At 42.3% G+C, this 17,529-nt stretch overlaps 1 protein-coding gene across 1 annotated transcript in view; it reads right to left on the bottom strand.

The window, feature by feature from the left end:
• Positions 1 to 17,529, bottom strand: part of Btv (dynein cytoplasmic heavy chain beethoven) — a 43,145-nt gene that overhangs the window by 14,292 nt on the left and 11,324 nt on the right. The window contains exons 12-31 of the mRNA XM_076790802.1: positions 17,154 to 17,490; positions 16,156 to 16,892; positions 14,306 to 14,468; positions 13,951 to 14,170; positions 13,200 to 13,326; positions 12,739 to 13,062; positions 12,287 to 12,568; positions 11,430 to 11,673; positions 10,671 to 11,178; positions 9,456 to 9,848; positions 8,750 to 8,929; positions 7,878 to 8,243; positions 7,405 to 7,523; positions 6,862 to 7,172; positions 6,571 to 6,719; positions 5,660 to 5,938; positions 4,680 to 4,909; positions 3,568 to 3,696; positions 2,902 to 3,150; positions 290 to 720 (exon numbers count right to left, since the gene is read on the bottom strand). Of these exons, the coding sequence (XP_076646917.1) occupies positions 290 to 720; positions 2,902 to 3,150; positions 3,568 to 3,696; positions 4,680 to 4,909; positions 5,660 to 5,938; positions 6,571 to 6,719; positions 6,862 to 7,172; positions 7,405 to 7,523; positions 7,878 to 8,243; positions 8,750 to 8,929; positions 9,456 to 9,848; positions 10,671 to 11,178; positions 11,430 to 11,673; positions 12,287 to 12,568; positions 12,739 to 13,062; positions 13,200 to 13,326; positions 13,951 to 14,170; positions 14,306 to 14,468; positions 16,156 to 16,892; positions 17,154 to 17,490 (5,778 nt within the window). The remainder of the gene's footprint in view (positions 1 to 289; positions 721 to 2,901; positions 3,151 to 3,567; positions 3,697 to 4,679; positions 4,910 to 5,659; positions 5,939 to 6,570; positions 6,720 to 6,861; positions 7,173 to 7,404; positions 7,524 to 7,877; positions 8,244 to 8,749; positions 8,930 to 9,455; positions 9,849 to 10,670; positions 11,179 to 11,429; positions 11,674 to 12,286; positions 12,569 to 12,738; positions 13,063 to 13,199; positions 13,327 to 13,950; positions 14,171 to 14,305; positions 14,469 to 16,155; positions 16,893 to 17,153; positions 17,491 to 17,529) is intronic.

Genomic DNA, 17,529 nt, shown 5'->3' with positions numbered 1-17,529 from the left:
TGCGTAAAATTCATCCAATTGCGATTCACAAAACTTCTGGGAGAATGATCAGATTCGAATCCTTCCATCAATCCTTTTTATATTACTTCTAAAATGATAAAGCCATCAGTACGAGAAACAAAATTCTCTTCTGCTCTTAGTATTTCGATAGCACCGGATAAAACCATTTTCATAAGCGTCCTAGCGATCCAAGTAGAAGAACTGCCAAGTACACAGAGCCTTCCCCAAAAGTAATTAGAAAAGTTTTAATTCGAATAGCATCGCTCAGCCAGCTGGTATTAAAAAGTACCTCGAGCTCCCGGCGCTGCCTAGACACTTCATCCTCCAATTTCGCGACCTGTTCCCCGGCTTCCTTCAATCTCCCGATCCCGGCTTCAAGGCTGTTCAGTTTCTGCTCGACCTCTTCGCTCCAGGTCACCTGCAGGTGTTTCCAGGTGTGCAGCAACGCGAAAAACCTTGCCGGCGCTTGTTGCTGTCTCGGGGCCTGAAGATGGTCCTTCACCATCTCCACGATCCCCGGAGAAGTGTCCTCGCAGTCTGATTCGACGCCATTTTGCTTACAGGCCAGCTCTGTCAGAGCGGCCTCGCTGCACCACCATTCGCTCCCGATTCCTGGACCGATTAGGCCACAGTGCTTCAGGAGTCCCGAACGAGTTAGCCAGGACGACTTGATCTCCCTATTGTCCAGGATTATGGCGACTCGGAGGTAATTTCTCAATCCTGAACAGTTGGAACAGCGTAATCAAAAAGAAATGCGCCGGCTAAAATCGACGCTGCTGAACGGTTAAGAGAACACTCGAAAATCAATTATCAAAGGTCCTTCTTTTATTTTTACAGTGACTGCTCACAATTATTAGAGCGGCAATTCTCAAAGATGTGTAACAGAAATTTTGAAAAAATCAGGAGCTTTGAAATAAAAATTTTCTACGTTGATTGCGGGAGTACCTGAATAGATAAGTGACTGAATAGCTGAGTAACTGAGTAGCTAGGTAGCTGAGTAACTGAGTAGCTAGGTAGCTGAGTAGCCGAATAGCTGAGTAACTGAATATCTGAGTAGCTAGGTAGCTGAGTAACTGAGTAGCTAGGTAGCTGAGTAACTGAGTAGCTAGGTAGCTGAGTAACTGAGTAGCTAGGTAGCTGAGTAACTGAGTAGCTAGGTAGCTGAGTAACTGAGTAGCTAGGTAGCTGAGTAACTGAGTAGATGGATAACTAAGTAACTGAATAGCTGAGTAACTGAATATTTGAGTGGCTAGGTAGCTAGGTAGCTGAGTAACTGAGTAGCTAGGTAGCTGAGTAACTGAGTAGCTAGGTAGCTGAGTAACTGAGTAGATGGATAACTAAGTAACTGAATAGCTGAGTAACTGAATATTTGAGTGGCTAGGTAGCTAGGTAGCTGAGTAACTGAGTAGCTAGGTAGCTGAGTAACTGAGTCCCTGTATGGCTAAGTAACTGACTAGCTGAGTAACCGAATGTCTCAGTAGCTAAGTAAATAGATAGCTGAGTAACTGAGTAGCTGAATAGCTAAGTACATGAATAGCTGAGTAACCGAATATCTAAGTAGCTATGTAGCTAAGCAGCTGAGTAACTGAATATCTGAGTAGCTGGGTAGCTACAGCGAGGCAGAAACTAAATAGAAAGTGATTTCCACCTTGATGTGATCGAACCCATAAAATTTTATCTGATACTGTCGCAAGGAAACTGTCAGAGTCCCGTTTCTTTTTAATCGTAGCGAAGCTGCAAACGGCTCTGTGCATCATCAATTGTGTGCTCGTCGAGAGAACGACGCAACGCTTTACTGTCAACGAAATAAATGTTTGGAAAGCGACATTTAACATTTTCAACAGGGGAGGTGACACTGGAAGGTGTGGCAAGGACGCGTGAAGTGTAATTTTTCATAAGCGGCGTGAAGGACGGGCAAGCACCGCGGAAAAATAACTAGTGTGAAAAAAGAGGAAGAACGGAGAGCTTTTGCCGCGAGAGAGTTTTATTTTGTGCGCGTTCGCTACATCGTAAATTGTTTTGTTACTCAGCATCAAGCCCCGCCGCAGTCTATTAAAATTTTCTAAAATAATATTTTCAATCACATAGAAAAGTCTTGTTGCAAATCAGCTGAATTTATCTTCGCGAGGACATAGATAGTGCATGTGTCGCACGGTCGTTCTAATAATTGCGGCACGTAGTGTATAATTAACACTAGACTTACAGGGAATTAAAAGTAACTATTTTACATTACTTTGCAACAATAGCAGTGTCTATCCCACACATTGTTAGCCACTTTAGATAATGTATACCGAAAGAAATAAACGATGTAGCTAGATAAGGAGGTCAAAAGTGCCCCCAAACCAAATTGTATTTGCAATAGGCCGTTCAATAGCTTATCCAAAGAAAATACTCTGTACCAATTTTGAACCCTATATGTCGACAACGGGGGTAGTAATGGGGTGCCAAAGAAAATCAGGTTTTTCCGTAATTTCTCTTATCCTCTTCCATTGAAAATTCTGAAAAAAATCGGGCCTATTTTAACTATTAAAATGCACGTCCATGAATTTTTTCAGAATTTTCAATTGAAGAGGATAAGAGAAATTACGGAAAAACCTGATTGTCTTAGTCACGGGATTACTACCCCCCACGTCGACATATAGGGTTGAAAATTGGCACAAAGTATTTTCTTTGGACAAGCCATCGAACGGCCTATTGCAAATTCGATGTTCACTATCATTTGTTCATTTATTCACTATATTTTCAAATTCATCTTCACAATCTCAATAATCGTAAGTTAAAAATATTAGACTCCGTCAGTTTGACGTGTAAACCGTTGACAGATGTACAAACTTCGTGCGACTTTGAAATCGTGCTTTCACCAGAATGAATCGTTTTTGAAACGGGTTTGTGTCCACTTACGGTGGTAGAGGTATTGTTCCAAAGTGCCGGAGAAATCTTCTCTCCTCGCCACGTCGGCCAGAGGCGCTATTAAACCGTCCAGTTCTTCAGCTGTAAATAGTCCTGGAAGTTCGCCCCGTGACACTATTGCGCTCGCCAAAACAGCCAATCCATTCTCTCTGGTGTGATGCTCCTCCAGCAGAAGCAGAGTCGGCTCGCCATCAACGCCAGCTGCTTGAACTGCTGCTTTCATCGATGCTCGACCGCGTCCTAACAAATCCCATTTATTCTCATTCTTTATGAAAGCATCACCAAAAATCCATTGTGAATTTATGTAGTCGAACTGGCGTCTTTTATATTCTCAGCAATCTTTCCAACGTGTTGCAAGATTTTTAGTTTTACACAATATAGAAAACAGAACTGTTAGAATGAATACATTTTGAAAAACAAATTCGTTTGTTTTTCTAGGAGATCATTTGGACCAATATTGCACCTGCCGTGAGCCGTTTAGTACAAAAATGATGCAAGTCAAAACAGTTTGGATACAAAACAATTTGGATCGATAGATTTTCAAGATTAATAGTACGTGCTGTTTCTACCACTTCAACTTCTATTTTAAATTCAAATAAAAATATAGCACGAGTTTAATTGAGTGAAATACAGTAACTATAGTAATTAAATCTGTACCAGGTCCTGAGTCAACCAGACGAAGAGAAGAAAATATGGCGGCCAATTTAACAGCTGATTTCCGTCCAGCTCCAGGTCGTCCGATTAAAATCACACCTCTCAAGCTGGTCCCGAATGCCCAACTCAATCCTTGAAGAGAATATTAAAAAATGAATTAACAAATTGTCTATGATTCTAAACATCCTAAGACTACTGAATTACTTTTATATAATTATTAGAGGTTGCAAATCCACAGTGAAAAATTCCAATTGAAAAATAAAATCCTAAATATCTCAAGAATCCTAAGATTATAAATTATTTCTATACAATTTTTGGGAGTCGTAAATCCACAGTGAAAAATTCCAAGTGAAAAATAAAATCCTGAAATCCTAAATATCCTAAAATTACAAATTATTTCTATACAATTTTTGGGAGTCGTAAATCCACAGTGAAAAATTCTAATTGAAAAATAAGATCCTAAAATCCTAAATATCCTAAGAATCCTAAGATCATAAATTATCTCTATAAAATTATTGGGAGTCGTAAATCCGCAGTGAAAAATTCCAATTGAAAAATAAAATCCTGAAATCCTAAATATCCTAAAAATCCGAAGATTACAAATTATTTCTATACAATTTTTGGGAGTCGTAAATCCATAGTGAAAAATTCCAATTGAAAGAAAATCCTGAAATCCTAAATATCCTAAAAATCCTAAGATCATAAATTATCTCTATAAAATTATTGGGAGTCGTAAATCCGCAGTGAAAAATTCCAATTGAAAAATAAAATCCTAAAATCCTAAATATCCTAAAAATCATAATTTATTTCTATACAATTTTTAGGAGTCGTAAGTCCTACAGTGCCTTGGAATTGAAAATGCGTTAATTACCCAGAAGCCACGAACCGCATAATCTCCCGAGGGTCCCGCACGCGAGTAATCAAATTTTCATTTTATTCATTTGTCATTGGAGTTTACGCAACAGGATGTGAGCCTAGCTGGGTACCAAGGTGTTGAATGCAGCGGTTGATGGAAGCTTGTTGAAAACGGCTGGCCGTATGGGACCCGAACGATCAGCCGGATTAAGCTCGTTTGCAAAATATCGCGAAGTTAACCGAGTTAAATGAGCTCTCACCGGCCACCGTGCGCAACAGGTGCGACGAGATCGACGCTTGCACCGGATCGCCTTCCCTGGCGCATCTCGCAGCCGCGTTAATTGTCTCCTTCCTCCATTGTTCCTCGTCCAGCGCAGATAAGCCAGTATTACCGCGTTTCCATATGTACACGTCGCCGACCATAGACGACGGCCCGGCTACTTTCGACTGCACTATCGTCTCCCAGCGTGACTGGTCCCCGGACGTCAATCTGCCGGATATGCAACGTCAGATTGCCACGGAAATGGATCGGAACGAAAACATGCTACGCCTTACATAATCTCAAACTGTTTTCCTTCCTTCCCGAAGCGGAGATCTCTAAAAGTTTCTCGGACTGGTACTGTTCAACACTACTGCGGCCGATTAATAGACGGCCTTTATGCGAAACAAAAATTGCGAAACAAATTGATCCCCACCTTTAACAATTGTGAAAAATCCCCCAAAAAATAATAAAAAATAATTAGACAATGACCTCGTGTGTTATACCTGCTCAATACCTTCTCAATCATTGCTACTGAATACTACACTCCTCAAAAAATTTAAATGATCACCTATACGAACCCGAGAAATTGGGTCAACTTCGAGTGATCGTAACCCCGGAAAAAATTGTTGTATCGATATCGTTAAAAAGTCATTTGAAAGCTTGAAGTCTCTACTTTCAGATGCTTTTTCAAATATTCAGCCACGTTGCTTTTTAACACGGCGTTATAAAGGAGACTTTGACAGTTAGAAAAAATTTTGTTCAACTTCCAGATATCACAGCTTGTGCAAAAAAGCAATAGAAAGAGCATTTCTTTCTCTTGAAAGCACTTCTTTTGTTTTTCCAATTCAATTAACATTTCGATGTACCAGGTCTTTATTTAATGGATAGTACTATAACAGTTTGAAATAATTATTAAGAGGGGCGAGGTGGGGGGATGAAATGCACTCGAAAAAGATGCAAGTTTGAATTGCGGTGTACCTGGGATGGAAAAGACGCCGTCCAGCATCCAACAAGAAACTGGTGATAGCTGTTTCATTCTCCGGAACGGGATAGCACTTCAAACTGTCGGCCCACTGAATCAGATCTTTCAGGGTCCATTTGATAGGCAAACCCCGACAGGTTTCCATTAGTTCGAAAGCTTCCAATATGGCAGGGGCCATCTGAGCGATCCAAGATCCGATCAGGTTGCGATCCCCTTTTAAGCTGCCGTTCAGATGCAGATCCAGAACTGCTGCAATCTCCTTCGGGCTTGGATACCTTAAATAGCATCGATATTTTCAAACGTAATGGACCGACACGTTGATTAAATGCACCGATAAGTATCGTGCCGTTTTTTAGCATTTTACCCATCATTTAACGGACTCTAAAATTGTTTGGGACGTTTTCTTCTATTAAAGTGACAAAATTCTATTATAATAAACAGCGAATTCCCGATATAAGTCACTTGCGCGGTTCTGGCGAGTGACACTTAGACGAAATCTGTGGTTCTTGCCGAACGTTGCATTTGAAATACACAGTGCACGCTGGAAATGTAAAAGTCACTACCTGTGGTGTGGGTAGTCCCAGTGACCTTTAGACGCGAGGCTCGCAGTGACTTATATCGGGAATTCACTGTACATAGTCTGCGGAACGCCACGACAACAAATTATGTTATGACAAAAATGAATATTGTAAAATAAATTCATAATTAATATTGTATAATATTCTATACATTGTATAAGAAAATATATTTTCACCAAACTTCTGTTTCTCGTAATTGTCTTGCAAAATTTATTAAAAAGAAGTGTCCAATGACATTTTTCAATTGACAAAAACTTGGCAGACTACTCATTGGCACATTTGTGATTACAAAAAGTCTTTTGGAGTTCCAAGTATAGAGAAACACTAACGGTAGATAATGAGTGGACAGAAGAGCCTCCAATCTCGGATGCAATTTAGTCGTTGCATCTGCAGTGCACACAATGGTCAAAGGAATTCTGGCGAATTCCAGATCTTCTTCGTGGTATCCTCCTTCTTGCAGCAGCTGTCGTACCAGCTCCTAAACGATGAGCAAATAAATTTACAAACATTTATATTAAAATCAATATGTATAATATTCAACAGAATTCAATGCAGATCCGTTTCGTTAATCATTTGTTTGCCAAACAACTCGTTCGAATCGAACATTCGCATGAATTTACTTGCAAGTCCTTGGACGCGAGGTGCACGTCTTCGAGGATCAAGGTCACCCTGGAGCCACTTCGTGGTTTGTAGGTTCTCCCGTGAGAAGAGGAGTTCAATTGCACGCATCCCCGCTTCAGCTTGGTCACCAAATCCTGAGCGCCGTAAAGGGACGAGCCCTTTATCAAGGTCGAAGGCTCGTTGGTTCTCATCGTGGAGAGTATAACGGATATTAGGGTGGTTTTCCCGCAGCCCTCCGGGCCCCTTATCATTATCGGTTGGTTGTTCTGGATCCATGGCAGGACGCTCGCTATGGCTCCCTTCATGGCGCCTATAAAGATAAAGCAACTAGACGATGATGCAGCATGCCACAGAAACCGATGCATCGGAAAATCGAGAGAAAATCAGCAGAAGTTCTCCGTATTTTAGAATTTACTATCAGAAAAATAAAACTGTTACAGACACTAAACGAATTTAAGAATATTCTTACATACATTTCTCTCGAGGATGAAAACTTGCATTTGTATTATTAGAATCGGAAATTCATTAACGGTGGACGTTACCTGACAGTAAAACAGAACCGTCGTCTGTGTCCACCGATTGGTCGACGTCCTGAACAGCTTCCACTCGATCAGTATCTCCATTATACAGTACCGAGCATGGTTTCTGCGGGTCTGGACACCTGCGTATAAAACAATTCAAAAATAGAAAGAAATATCATCATAATTACAACTTTGTTTTGTATCCAAACTTATTACTGGACTCATCAGTCACACTGTAGAATGGTGTAACTGTGGGGATAATGGCGGAGGTTATTTTCAAGTATTCAATATGTTTTCATTGTTTCTAAATGAACAACACGAAAACGGCGCGACGAATTAATTTGTACAACTAATGTAAAAATAAAATTTAAGAATGTGCAATTAAGTACATTATACTATTTGTATACTGGGATAAATGTGCGTGAGATGAAACGAATATGGCCAAAAATGAAGTGAATGGGATAATTTTGATTCGGAAGGACGAAGATACTCGCCAGCAATCGGTAAATTGATAGATCAAACGAGCCAGATCGTCTCGAGCCCTTTCGTTCCCGATTTGACTGCAAAGGGAAGCGAGCAACCCGTACGAAGCGGAAGTGTGTGTATTGGCAGCCTTCAAGTGGCAGAGTGCGGACTCCATTAGACCGGAAGCGGAGGAAACGTCTTGATTGATCCTCAAACATTCCTCGATGGAGTGGCAGAGATGGGAATTTGCTACTTCTTTCGCTGGTTCCGGAAGTTCCGACAGTTTCGACGGCACCAGCAAGCTTGTGGGAATCGTGGAACCCAAGTGGACGACGCCTAATCGCGAAACAGTGGCTGGACTCGCCCCTGCCAACTTGTGGGTCTCGAAGATAAATCTGGTTGCAAACAAACCGGAAATAACAATTCATAAAATGTCATTAATAGACCATAAATCTTCACGCATTTGTGTGTCGTACATAAAGTTATGAAATACAATATGTCTACGTTAAACAAAATTAATAGTGCTCCTAGAGGTGCTTATTAATATTTTTTATACGAAGGTGACCTTCAGATGCTTTTAATGAGACTATATATCTTTTTAGATCGTGTGGAACAGTCTATGAAAATTTTGTATAAACACTCACAGTGTAGTCATCAGAATTTTGGATTGGGCAACGATCCCGAAATTTATTAATCAATTTGACAGAAGTTTAACAAATTAGTTAGTGCTGAGATAACTATTTTATGAAAGATAGCTATTTTACAGGGAACACAGTGATCCATCAGGATAAATGTGATATTTAATTTGATGAACGGTTCTGGTGGCACAAAAATGCATTTTTATCTTGTTGCTTAGGAGTCGAGTTTATCAACGAATGGAAAAGAAATCACGCAAGCTTACTTAGTCCCAGAGCCCAGCTTCACGCCCACGCCATTGGGCAAAGTCAGTAACCTATTGTCGTCTAAGGCAGAGTTTAAAGCTTCAGCCCAATCGGGTTCAACGTCGCCGTTAAGGACGATCCAGGTCGTTGATTCTCCTGCCGACGCCACGGCGCTTGATAACAGACCTTCTTTCCACTCCCTGTTTAATAATGCATCCGGTTATCGAGAAAGTTGCGAGAAAAGCTCATCAATATACAACCGTAAACCCAGTCACAAAAATAGAATCTCGAAGAAACGTTTTCATCCGGAAAAATCCTCAAAATCGAACTTGGAAATTAATTGTTATTGTCGACTTGCAGCAACTCAATTTTTACGTAGATTCGTAAGTTATAATTGTTCAAAAAAGTGATGATTCTTCGAATAAACCGCGAAAATGGCACAAAATGGTCATAATGGTTCTACCAGGTGAATGTCTTAAATGTGTTAAAAAAATTCTAGTCAGTATATTGCCCAAAAATCCTGCATTATTACTAAATGACAAATTTTTGTAGAAATTATTTTACGCTTCAGCTACCGTCGCAGCGAATAGACTGAAAATTTCAATGAATCAACAATAGAACTACCGAACCAGTCGAAATGACTGATTTTTAATTTTTTTCAGAATTATTAAAATTATGAAAATTTTTTCATCAGAAATTTGCTAAGGGTTAAAATTGCCATAATACCTGGTTTGCGGGTCCACGCGTCCAAGAAGCCTCGACTTGGGCATAGCGCCGGGGTACACGTGAAACTCGACGACCGGCTCGCCGATTTTCGTTAGGGCTTCGCATAAAAGCTTCCTTATGGTTGTTTTACCGCTTCCTGCCGGTCCGACGATCGCGACGCCAGTTCTGCCTTTCAGCTGGTCGTTCAACTGTATACATCTGTTTGCCATTTCGTTGCTCAACTCTTGGTCGGCGCAGAGCTGCTGCAGAACGGCCTGCAAATCACGTCTGTCGATGAACGTCGACGAGGACGGGTTCACGTTTGGAAAGATGTCCTCCAACAGCGACAGGAACTTCGTCGTGTCCTCCTGCGTCAATTTCGGCAACGTCGAGGCCCTGATCGCTGCCACCAGCCTATAAAATGGTACATTTATACCTCCGCAATAATGGTCCACGAATATATTGTATTAAAGTAAAACGTTAAAATAATTTTAACTACATATTTTCATTTTATTTTATGATTCTGAACGGTGTTTCTCCGAAGAGGCTGTGGACGTCCGTGGAAATTCATTACTATATTTTTGATGGTGTTATTGTATGCCCATTATACATTTAAAATGTCTATAAATTATGACAGTTTTATAGAAAAATGTTTTACTAAAGCAATAAAATAGAAAATGCAACTTAAAACAAAGTGTTAAGGAAAAGTCTTGTGTTCAGATTTGCTAGTCTCGTGCAATTCAAAAGAAAAATATTGTGAAGAATAAAAGCACCTATCAGCCTGGTTGAACTAAAACAAAAATATTGCTAGTCCCCTGCGACTCAGAAGAAGAATATTAAAATGAAGAAGAGGACCTGCCAGACCTACCCAATTTCGAAGAATAAATACCGAGAAGAGTGAATATTAATATTAATACTTCATACTTTCTTTTTAGACTTAGTCTCCTCCAGGCGAAGAGAAAAGTATTAAGAAGAAGAAGAGGAACTGCCACCCAACTCAAACGAAAAATATTAAGAAAATGAAAGAGACTCTCGAACCCATCCAACTCGGAAGACAAACATTGAATAAAAGAAAAGGGGTTGGAGGACCCATCCAACTGAAAAGGGAAATATTTGCAAAAAGGAGGATAACTCTCGAACCCATCAAACTAGAAAGAAAAATATTGAAGAAAATCAAAGAGGTTGCAGGACTCGTCCAACTAAAACGAAAAATGACTATAGGAAGAAGAGGAGGACCTGCTGGTCTCGTCCAGTTCAGTCTTCGCCGGGATGGCGTCCAGGACGGATCTGAGAGCCCTGAGGCCCCAATCATAGTGAGGCTGGCTGGAGAGGAGTATCTCGGCGATGTCGAGCGTCTCGACGAGCTGTTTCGCGAGCGTCGAGGCGTCCAGGAATCCGGCGCACTCGAGCAACGCCTTCACTATGTCCGATCTATCGGGATGCGCCATTCCAATCGGCCTGAAGAGTCTCGCCAGGGAATCCGGAAGTTTCCTTCGGCCACCGTACTCGATCCCAGCTGGGTTCATCGTGATGAACACGCAGCAATGAGGATCGAGGTTCACCTTTTGATCGGCTAGCAACACTTCGGAGGCGCCGTCGCGCACAGCTTCTTGAAGAGGTCGAACCAACATGGCGACCGCGCTTAGGGTCTCCTCCTCGAGGCGGTTGAACTCGTCGAAACAACCCCATGCTCCTGCTTGGGCCAGGCCGCCGAGGATTCTTCTCATGCTACTGGCATCCATTCCTGAAAAAATTAATCGTTTATTTATTTTGCTTTCCGGTGATAACAGACCACTTTTATATCGAATAAAAATCCGCGGTCTAGTAATGATCTATTTAACTTCAAAGTAAAATTGATCAAAATTGTAGTGGAAACAATTTTGCTGGATGGTTCGTCACAAAAGGGACTCGCATAACAGCTACATAGGAGTCGAAAATGGTCGCCTCGATGTATGATAAAAATCGATTTCAGGGTGGTGAACGTCGAATTGTTACCTTCGTCGCAGTTGAAAACTAAAACCAGCCTGCCTAGAATAGCACCGAGAGCTTTCACGCTCTCAGTTTTCCCAGTCCCAGCTGGGCCAGTTGGACTGCCACCCAAACCGAGCTTCATTGCCTGTGCTAGAGCCAAGAAGCACCTCTCCGTCAATGGCGTCTGCACCAAACCGACTGCGGCTCCTTGATACTCGAAACGATACGGGAACTCTGCTCCGACACAGCGAACCACCGTCCCTTTATTCTGCAAACAGAATTCAGATCTACAACCACCACGATCAAACTGCCATTTTAATGAACTATGTTACATAGAAAGAACGTTTTCGAAACTATTAACATGCTTGCTACCACCATTTGTTACCTCCTTCGTAAAATGTTAAAATAATTTAGTGGAAGACAGTCATGAACAGTTTGGATCTTAGGTGTACAAATTACTGACGAACAACTAAAAGACATTTCACTCTCAAAAATAACTTCAACGCGACAGGTCAAAGATTTGAATTTCTTGTAAAGTTACAAATTAATTGAGAGACCCAGGAATGAATTTGTACAGCTCAAAAACGATCAGTTGCGATTGATTAATCGTGAGAACCACGAATTAATTTGTACATCTAATTCTATAAATTTCAAACAACAAATGAAAAGCGTGTAGTAACGTATTTTCAAGTGAACTTTTCTGCAACTTCTGAACTTTCCTCGCTAAAAGTAACGGAGAAGCAAACGACGACGACGACGACGACTGCATCGTTAAATATAACTACGGCTGAAGAAAGTTCAAAAGTTCCATAGCCGGTCGTTCGTATCCGGACTTCCTCGGCTAATAGATCGCAAGATCGCCGATAGATCGTGACACTCACGGTTCTGTAGCACCTCAATTGTCTCCGCCAAGTCCAAACAGTGCTGTCTCCCCGCACGGTGAGGTTCAAGAGATTCCTGGCAGTCCCGAGATGATGGACAGTGTCGAGAAGGAGACCGCGGGCTTTCAGTGCAGTCAGCTTGTCACCGGCGTCCTCCAAGCCCCTGTATCTCGCCCTTTGTGTCTCCAGATAGTCCACAAGATTCTTCAGGGACGAACGGCCGTCTTTCAGAGCGACCTCGCATCGTTCGGCGAATCGAATCCTCTCCGCCAATAGCAGAACCTCGAAGACGAACAGGTTAATGCCAACAACGAAATACGCAACGTGCTCAAATTTGGTGGGTTAACAAATACAATGGAAAGCAAATCGATCGTTTGAACCGGTTAGACCGAGAATCCCGCCTTCGTCGGCGCAGACGATCTAATTAGAAGGCATGCTAATCGCGTTTTTACTTGTGTCGGGTAGGCGGAAGGGTCGGGCGAGGTGTCGGCCAGGCATTTTTCCAAACTCTGTCGCAGGGCGGTCTTCATTCCATCCTCGAGATTGCTCAGCCATCGCGGTAATGGCTCCCGGAGGTCAACGGGCCTCGGTAACTGCAATATTTCACCTTCTGGCGATACAACGGCCGTCAGTCCATTATCGTCCTTTATTATCGATCCGACGCCTTGATACAATTTCGGTAGATGAGCTTCCAGGCCCCGGCCGTGCGCTGACACTAATTCGAGAAGATCCTCGTCGCTCAGGAAATAGAGGCGAGGGTAGGACGATCGCTTTTCCTGAAAGGGTGAACACGCGGAGGATGAGAACACTGAAGCTGGGAGCATCGCGAGATCTGGAACTGTCCGATTCGTCCTCGACCGCGAGAACATTATACTAGAGACTGCTATGTTTAACAAAAAGAAGAACAACAAACCTCTAAATATTCGTCGAGGCTTCTTTGACATCTGTCCAAGAGGTCCTTCAGGTTTGTGAAGGTTGAAAGCGGAAGCCTTCTCAAAGATGACACCCTTGGATCGCGCGACACTTCGCCCATCAGGTACCTAAGCATTCATAATTTTCTGATGGATTGCCGTAACAACAATATGGTCGAAAAGGGTATTATTTACAGTGGGGGTGGGTCGTGGAAACTTCAGTGCAACAGGTTTTGTAAATTTAAGTGAGCGCTACGCGAGCGACAAGATGGCTGGAGAAGCAGAAGTAACACATTGTTCAATTGCTTAACACTAGGTTCACGGGACCCGTCAAAATGACGGATTCTAATATTTTTAATTTACGATTATTGAGATTGTAAAGATCCACCTACGGGGAATTACTCAACAAATTTATTCCTTTAGGCATATATTATCTACAAAATGGCTAAAAAAACTTGAACAGACACATTCTTCTTGTTATTATAAAGTAATGTAAAATATTCACTTCTGGTACTCCGTAAGCCTAGTGTTAAACAATTTTTGTTGCGATACTTTTGTCAACATATTCGTCACACTTTTCTGATTGAAACGATACCGAACACGACACAATTTGGATCGTACCGAACAACCTCAGCGAACATCTTGAAAAGAAGAGAAGGGGATAGGGACTTCCTTATTTCGGAAGAAACAGCGTAGCCTTATATCGGAACAAGACTGTAGGTTGAAAATCGTCGAAGGGCAATAATGTATCACCTGAACTCTTTGTTGGCCCTGGACCACCTGCCGGTGTCATTGGGCGCTGCTCCGCCTTCGTAGACGGGCTCCAAGTATACCCATTTCCTTTGTACGGTGCTGAGAGTCTTGATCCTCTCCTCGACTTCTGAGAGTCCGGTCTCGCAGCGAGCTACCCTCGCGGCGAACCTCTCGTAGCCTGCAGCTCCCTTCGCGCCCTCCAACAGCAGCCTCAGTTCACCTTTCGTTTAATGAACCTAATTACCAGACCCGGCGAGCCACTCGTGCCCATTGTCGGCTCGCTATATACGTATGTATGTATGTATGCAGTAGTGGTAGTCGACCGTTTCAGGAAACGGCAACATGAGAGATTTACCCGCCCTCGCTAACAAACTGCCGTACTCCTCGACGAGAAGAATGCCGGCGTTTTTGTTGTCCTTTGACTGCTGGAGCTGAAAATGCGCGGATGCCTCCCAGGACTCCAGCTCCATCAGCCCCTGGCGAATTCCGCTCTCGGCGGCAGCCCTCTTCGCGATGTCCTGCACATTATGCGAAAATCGCACATGGTTACCACCCGCGTCATATCACGGCTCGCACAGCCGGAACAAAGTTTAATTGAATCCCGCCTATTAGAGGGCTTCGTGCTCTCTCTCTCTCTCTCTCTCTCTCTCTCTCTCTCTCTCTCTCTCTCGCTCTCTCTCTCGCATGCGAACCACCACTCTTTCCACCGGATGCGAAAGCACTCTGCTGCACCGTAATATTATTTTACAGTCTGTCACGCGGCTGCTTTCTAGTACGTGAACGTGGTGCGTGGTTGAGTTCATAGTGAGGAGCTAACCGCATTTTCGAGAAAGCATTATTTATGGGTTTGTTAAGACAGCCTTGCAGAAGCCTCAAGAAGCGTATGATTTTATATTTATTTTAAACTGAGAAGCGAGTCGTATTCTATCTCTGTTACGCTTAGTTCGATAGGTGCAGAATTATATTTCCTGACTCGACTTGGCAAAAACACAAAATATTAACAAAAAGAATTGTCAAAAATAAATGGCCCAGAAGCATCGCTTTTACTTCATTAACGATAATATTTAACATAATAAATTCACCGTTGCCCATACCATTAAAAATACGAATCGTTCCTAACCAAGTGAAAATACCATTCTTCAAAAACTAATGACTGAAATAAATTACAAGGTAAAATCGTTTTCAATTCATCACAACAAATGTTCACGACGAGACGTTCATAATAAGATATTCATGATGTTCATAAGTCGTCCATGCTAAGATATCCATATGAGACATTCGTGATGAGACGTCCATGATGAAACGTCCATGGTGGACGTTTATGATAGGATGTTCATTATAAGATGTCCGTGACAAGGTGTTTATACTCAGATTTGCATAATAAAACGTTCTTGACGGGACGTTCATGATGGATGTTCATGATAAAACGTTCATGATGGACGTTCTTGATGAAACCTATGATGGATGTTGATGATAAGATGTTCAGGATGGGACGTTCTTAATAAGACGTTCATTCTAAGATGTTCACGATAAAACATTCATGATGGACATTCTTGATGGAACGTCTATGATGGATGTTGATAATAAAATATTCAGGATGGGACTTATAAGATGTTCATCATAAGATGTATATGATGGACATTCATGATGCACGTTCATGACGAGACATTCATGACAAGACGTTCATGATGAACGTTCATGACGAGACGTTCACGATAAGATGATCATTATACGATGTCCATGACAAGGTATGTAGGATAAGATTTTCATGATAAAACATTCCTGACAAGACGTTCATGATGGACGTTCATGATGGACGTTCTTGATGAAACGTCTACGATGGATGTTGATGATGAGATGTTCAGGATGGGACGTTCGTAAGAAGACGTTCATTATAAGATGTTCATCATAAGATGTATATGATGGACATTCATGATGGACGTTCATGACGAGACATTCGTGACAAGACGTTCATGACGAGACATTCATGACAAGACGTTCATGATGAACGTTCATGACGAGACGTTCACGATAAGATGATCATTATACGATGTCCATGACAAGGTATGTAGGATAAGATTTTCATGATAAAACGTTCCTGACAAGACGTTCATGATGGACGTTCACGATAAAACGTTCATGATGGACGTTTAGGATGAAACGTCCATGATGATACGTCTTTCTTGAACACAACAGAATCACTACCTTTATCTTCTCGGAATTCTCCTCGATCTTCTCCACGGATCGCAGCAGGTGTCCCAAGGTGATGTCCCTGACGTTCTTGATATCCATTAAATTCAAAACGGACCTCAACTCGCCCCAGTGTTCTTCAGCAATCTCGTCACCCCGAAGAAGCTGCAACCACTCGATCCCAGCACGGATCTCGCGAATTTTTCTGCCAACGTAGGTGCTACCTTCCAGCTGATCCCTCTGCTCGAGGGAGTCATCTTTTAATTGATCCTTCAGCTGAACGCGTATCCTGTTCTCCCAGGAGTCCAGCCAATCGTGAAGCCTCGGCAGCCTCCTCCTAGCTACCGTCCATTCTTCGTCTTCTTGGTTCTTCAATTCCTCTATAAACTCTGCTTGGAATCGGCAGTTCGACTCCTCGACTTCCAGCTGCATTTCCAGATTCTTCACTATCTCAACACTGTCGTCCAGCAACTCATCGATGCTCAGTTCCACTCTTTGACAATCGGTCTTCAGCACGTCCAACTGCTCCTTCAAGTTCGTCCATCTTTCCCTCATCGAGATTATCCAATCCAACGAGACGATCTCCGGCTTCGAGGACCACTTCGTCTGCCATCTTTCGACCTCGTCTCGAAGAGCTATTCCTCTGTGACGTAGGTTCACCTTGGCGTCTTCGAGCTCTCGGGCTATCACCATTTTGTGACGTTCCAGGCGGTCTGCTAGGTCCTGCCATGACGTGTGCGCTGCGCTGACTCCTGTTTTAATAAATGATCGATAGTTCAGTAACTTTTTGTTGTGTTCGGTTAGCAATTTTTAGCAGAAAAATCCGCGGTCTATTTATTACGGGAATTTAATTAATCGTTAATTTGGATTCTTAGACTATAAATCGCACTGGGATCTTTCTAAAAGCTCCATAAAATTTTCTGAAATATTTTCGAGTATACAGTGTGTCCCAAAAATGTTGTACTTCCGTGAAAGACGTGATTTAATAATAATCTATTGAAGGATTAAATGACCTTCTAGCTTCTCGCTGGTCCAAGCAGCCAAGACCTTCGACAATCCAGCGATGGCCTCCATTTCCTCAGCCATGCCAGAAGATTGCGCTTCGATTCGTGCATGAGCCTCATAAGCTAATCCAACTTCCTCCACGCTTCTGGGTCTACGTTCCAGTTCCTTTGAAGCAGATGAAAGAAATTCTACGATTGCCACCAGCCTTGACGAAGCTTCTACCCTCAAGTCCGAGCACAAACGTTCCCAATAACGACGAGTCGCTGATTCTAAATCGTTTCTTGTCGTCGCTGTGTCCACACTGATGCACCAGATCTTGACCTCGTTCCCTCGCAACTTCCCCACCTAATTCCAAATTAGAAGTTGTCAGAAGAATGCGTACCT

This window comes from Halictus rubicundus, chromosome 7, assembly GCF_050948215.1.
Source record: "Halictus rubicundus isolate RS-2024b chromosome 7, iyHalRubi1_principal, whole genome shotgun sequence".
NCBI classification, from domain to species: Eukaryota; Metazoa; Arthropoda; class Insecta; order Hymenoptera; family Halictidae; genus Halictus; species Halictus rubicundus.
Note: the sequence above shows the minus strand (reverse complement) of the source record. Positions and strands in the feature narration are given on the sequence as shown.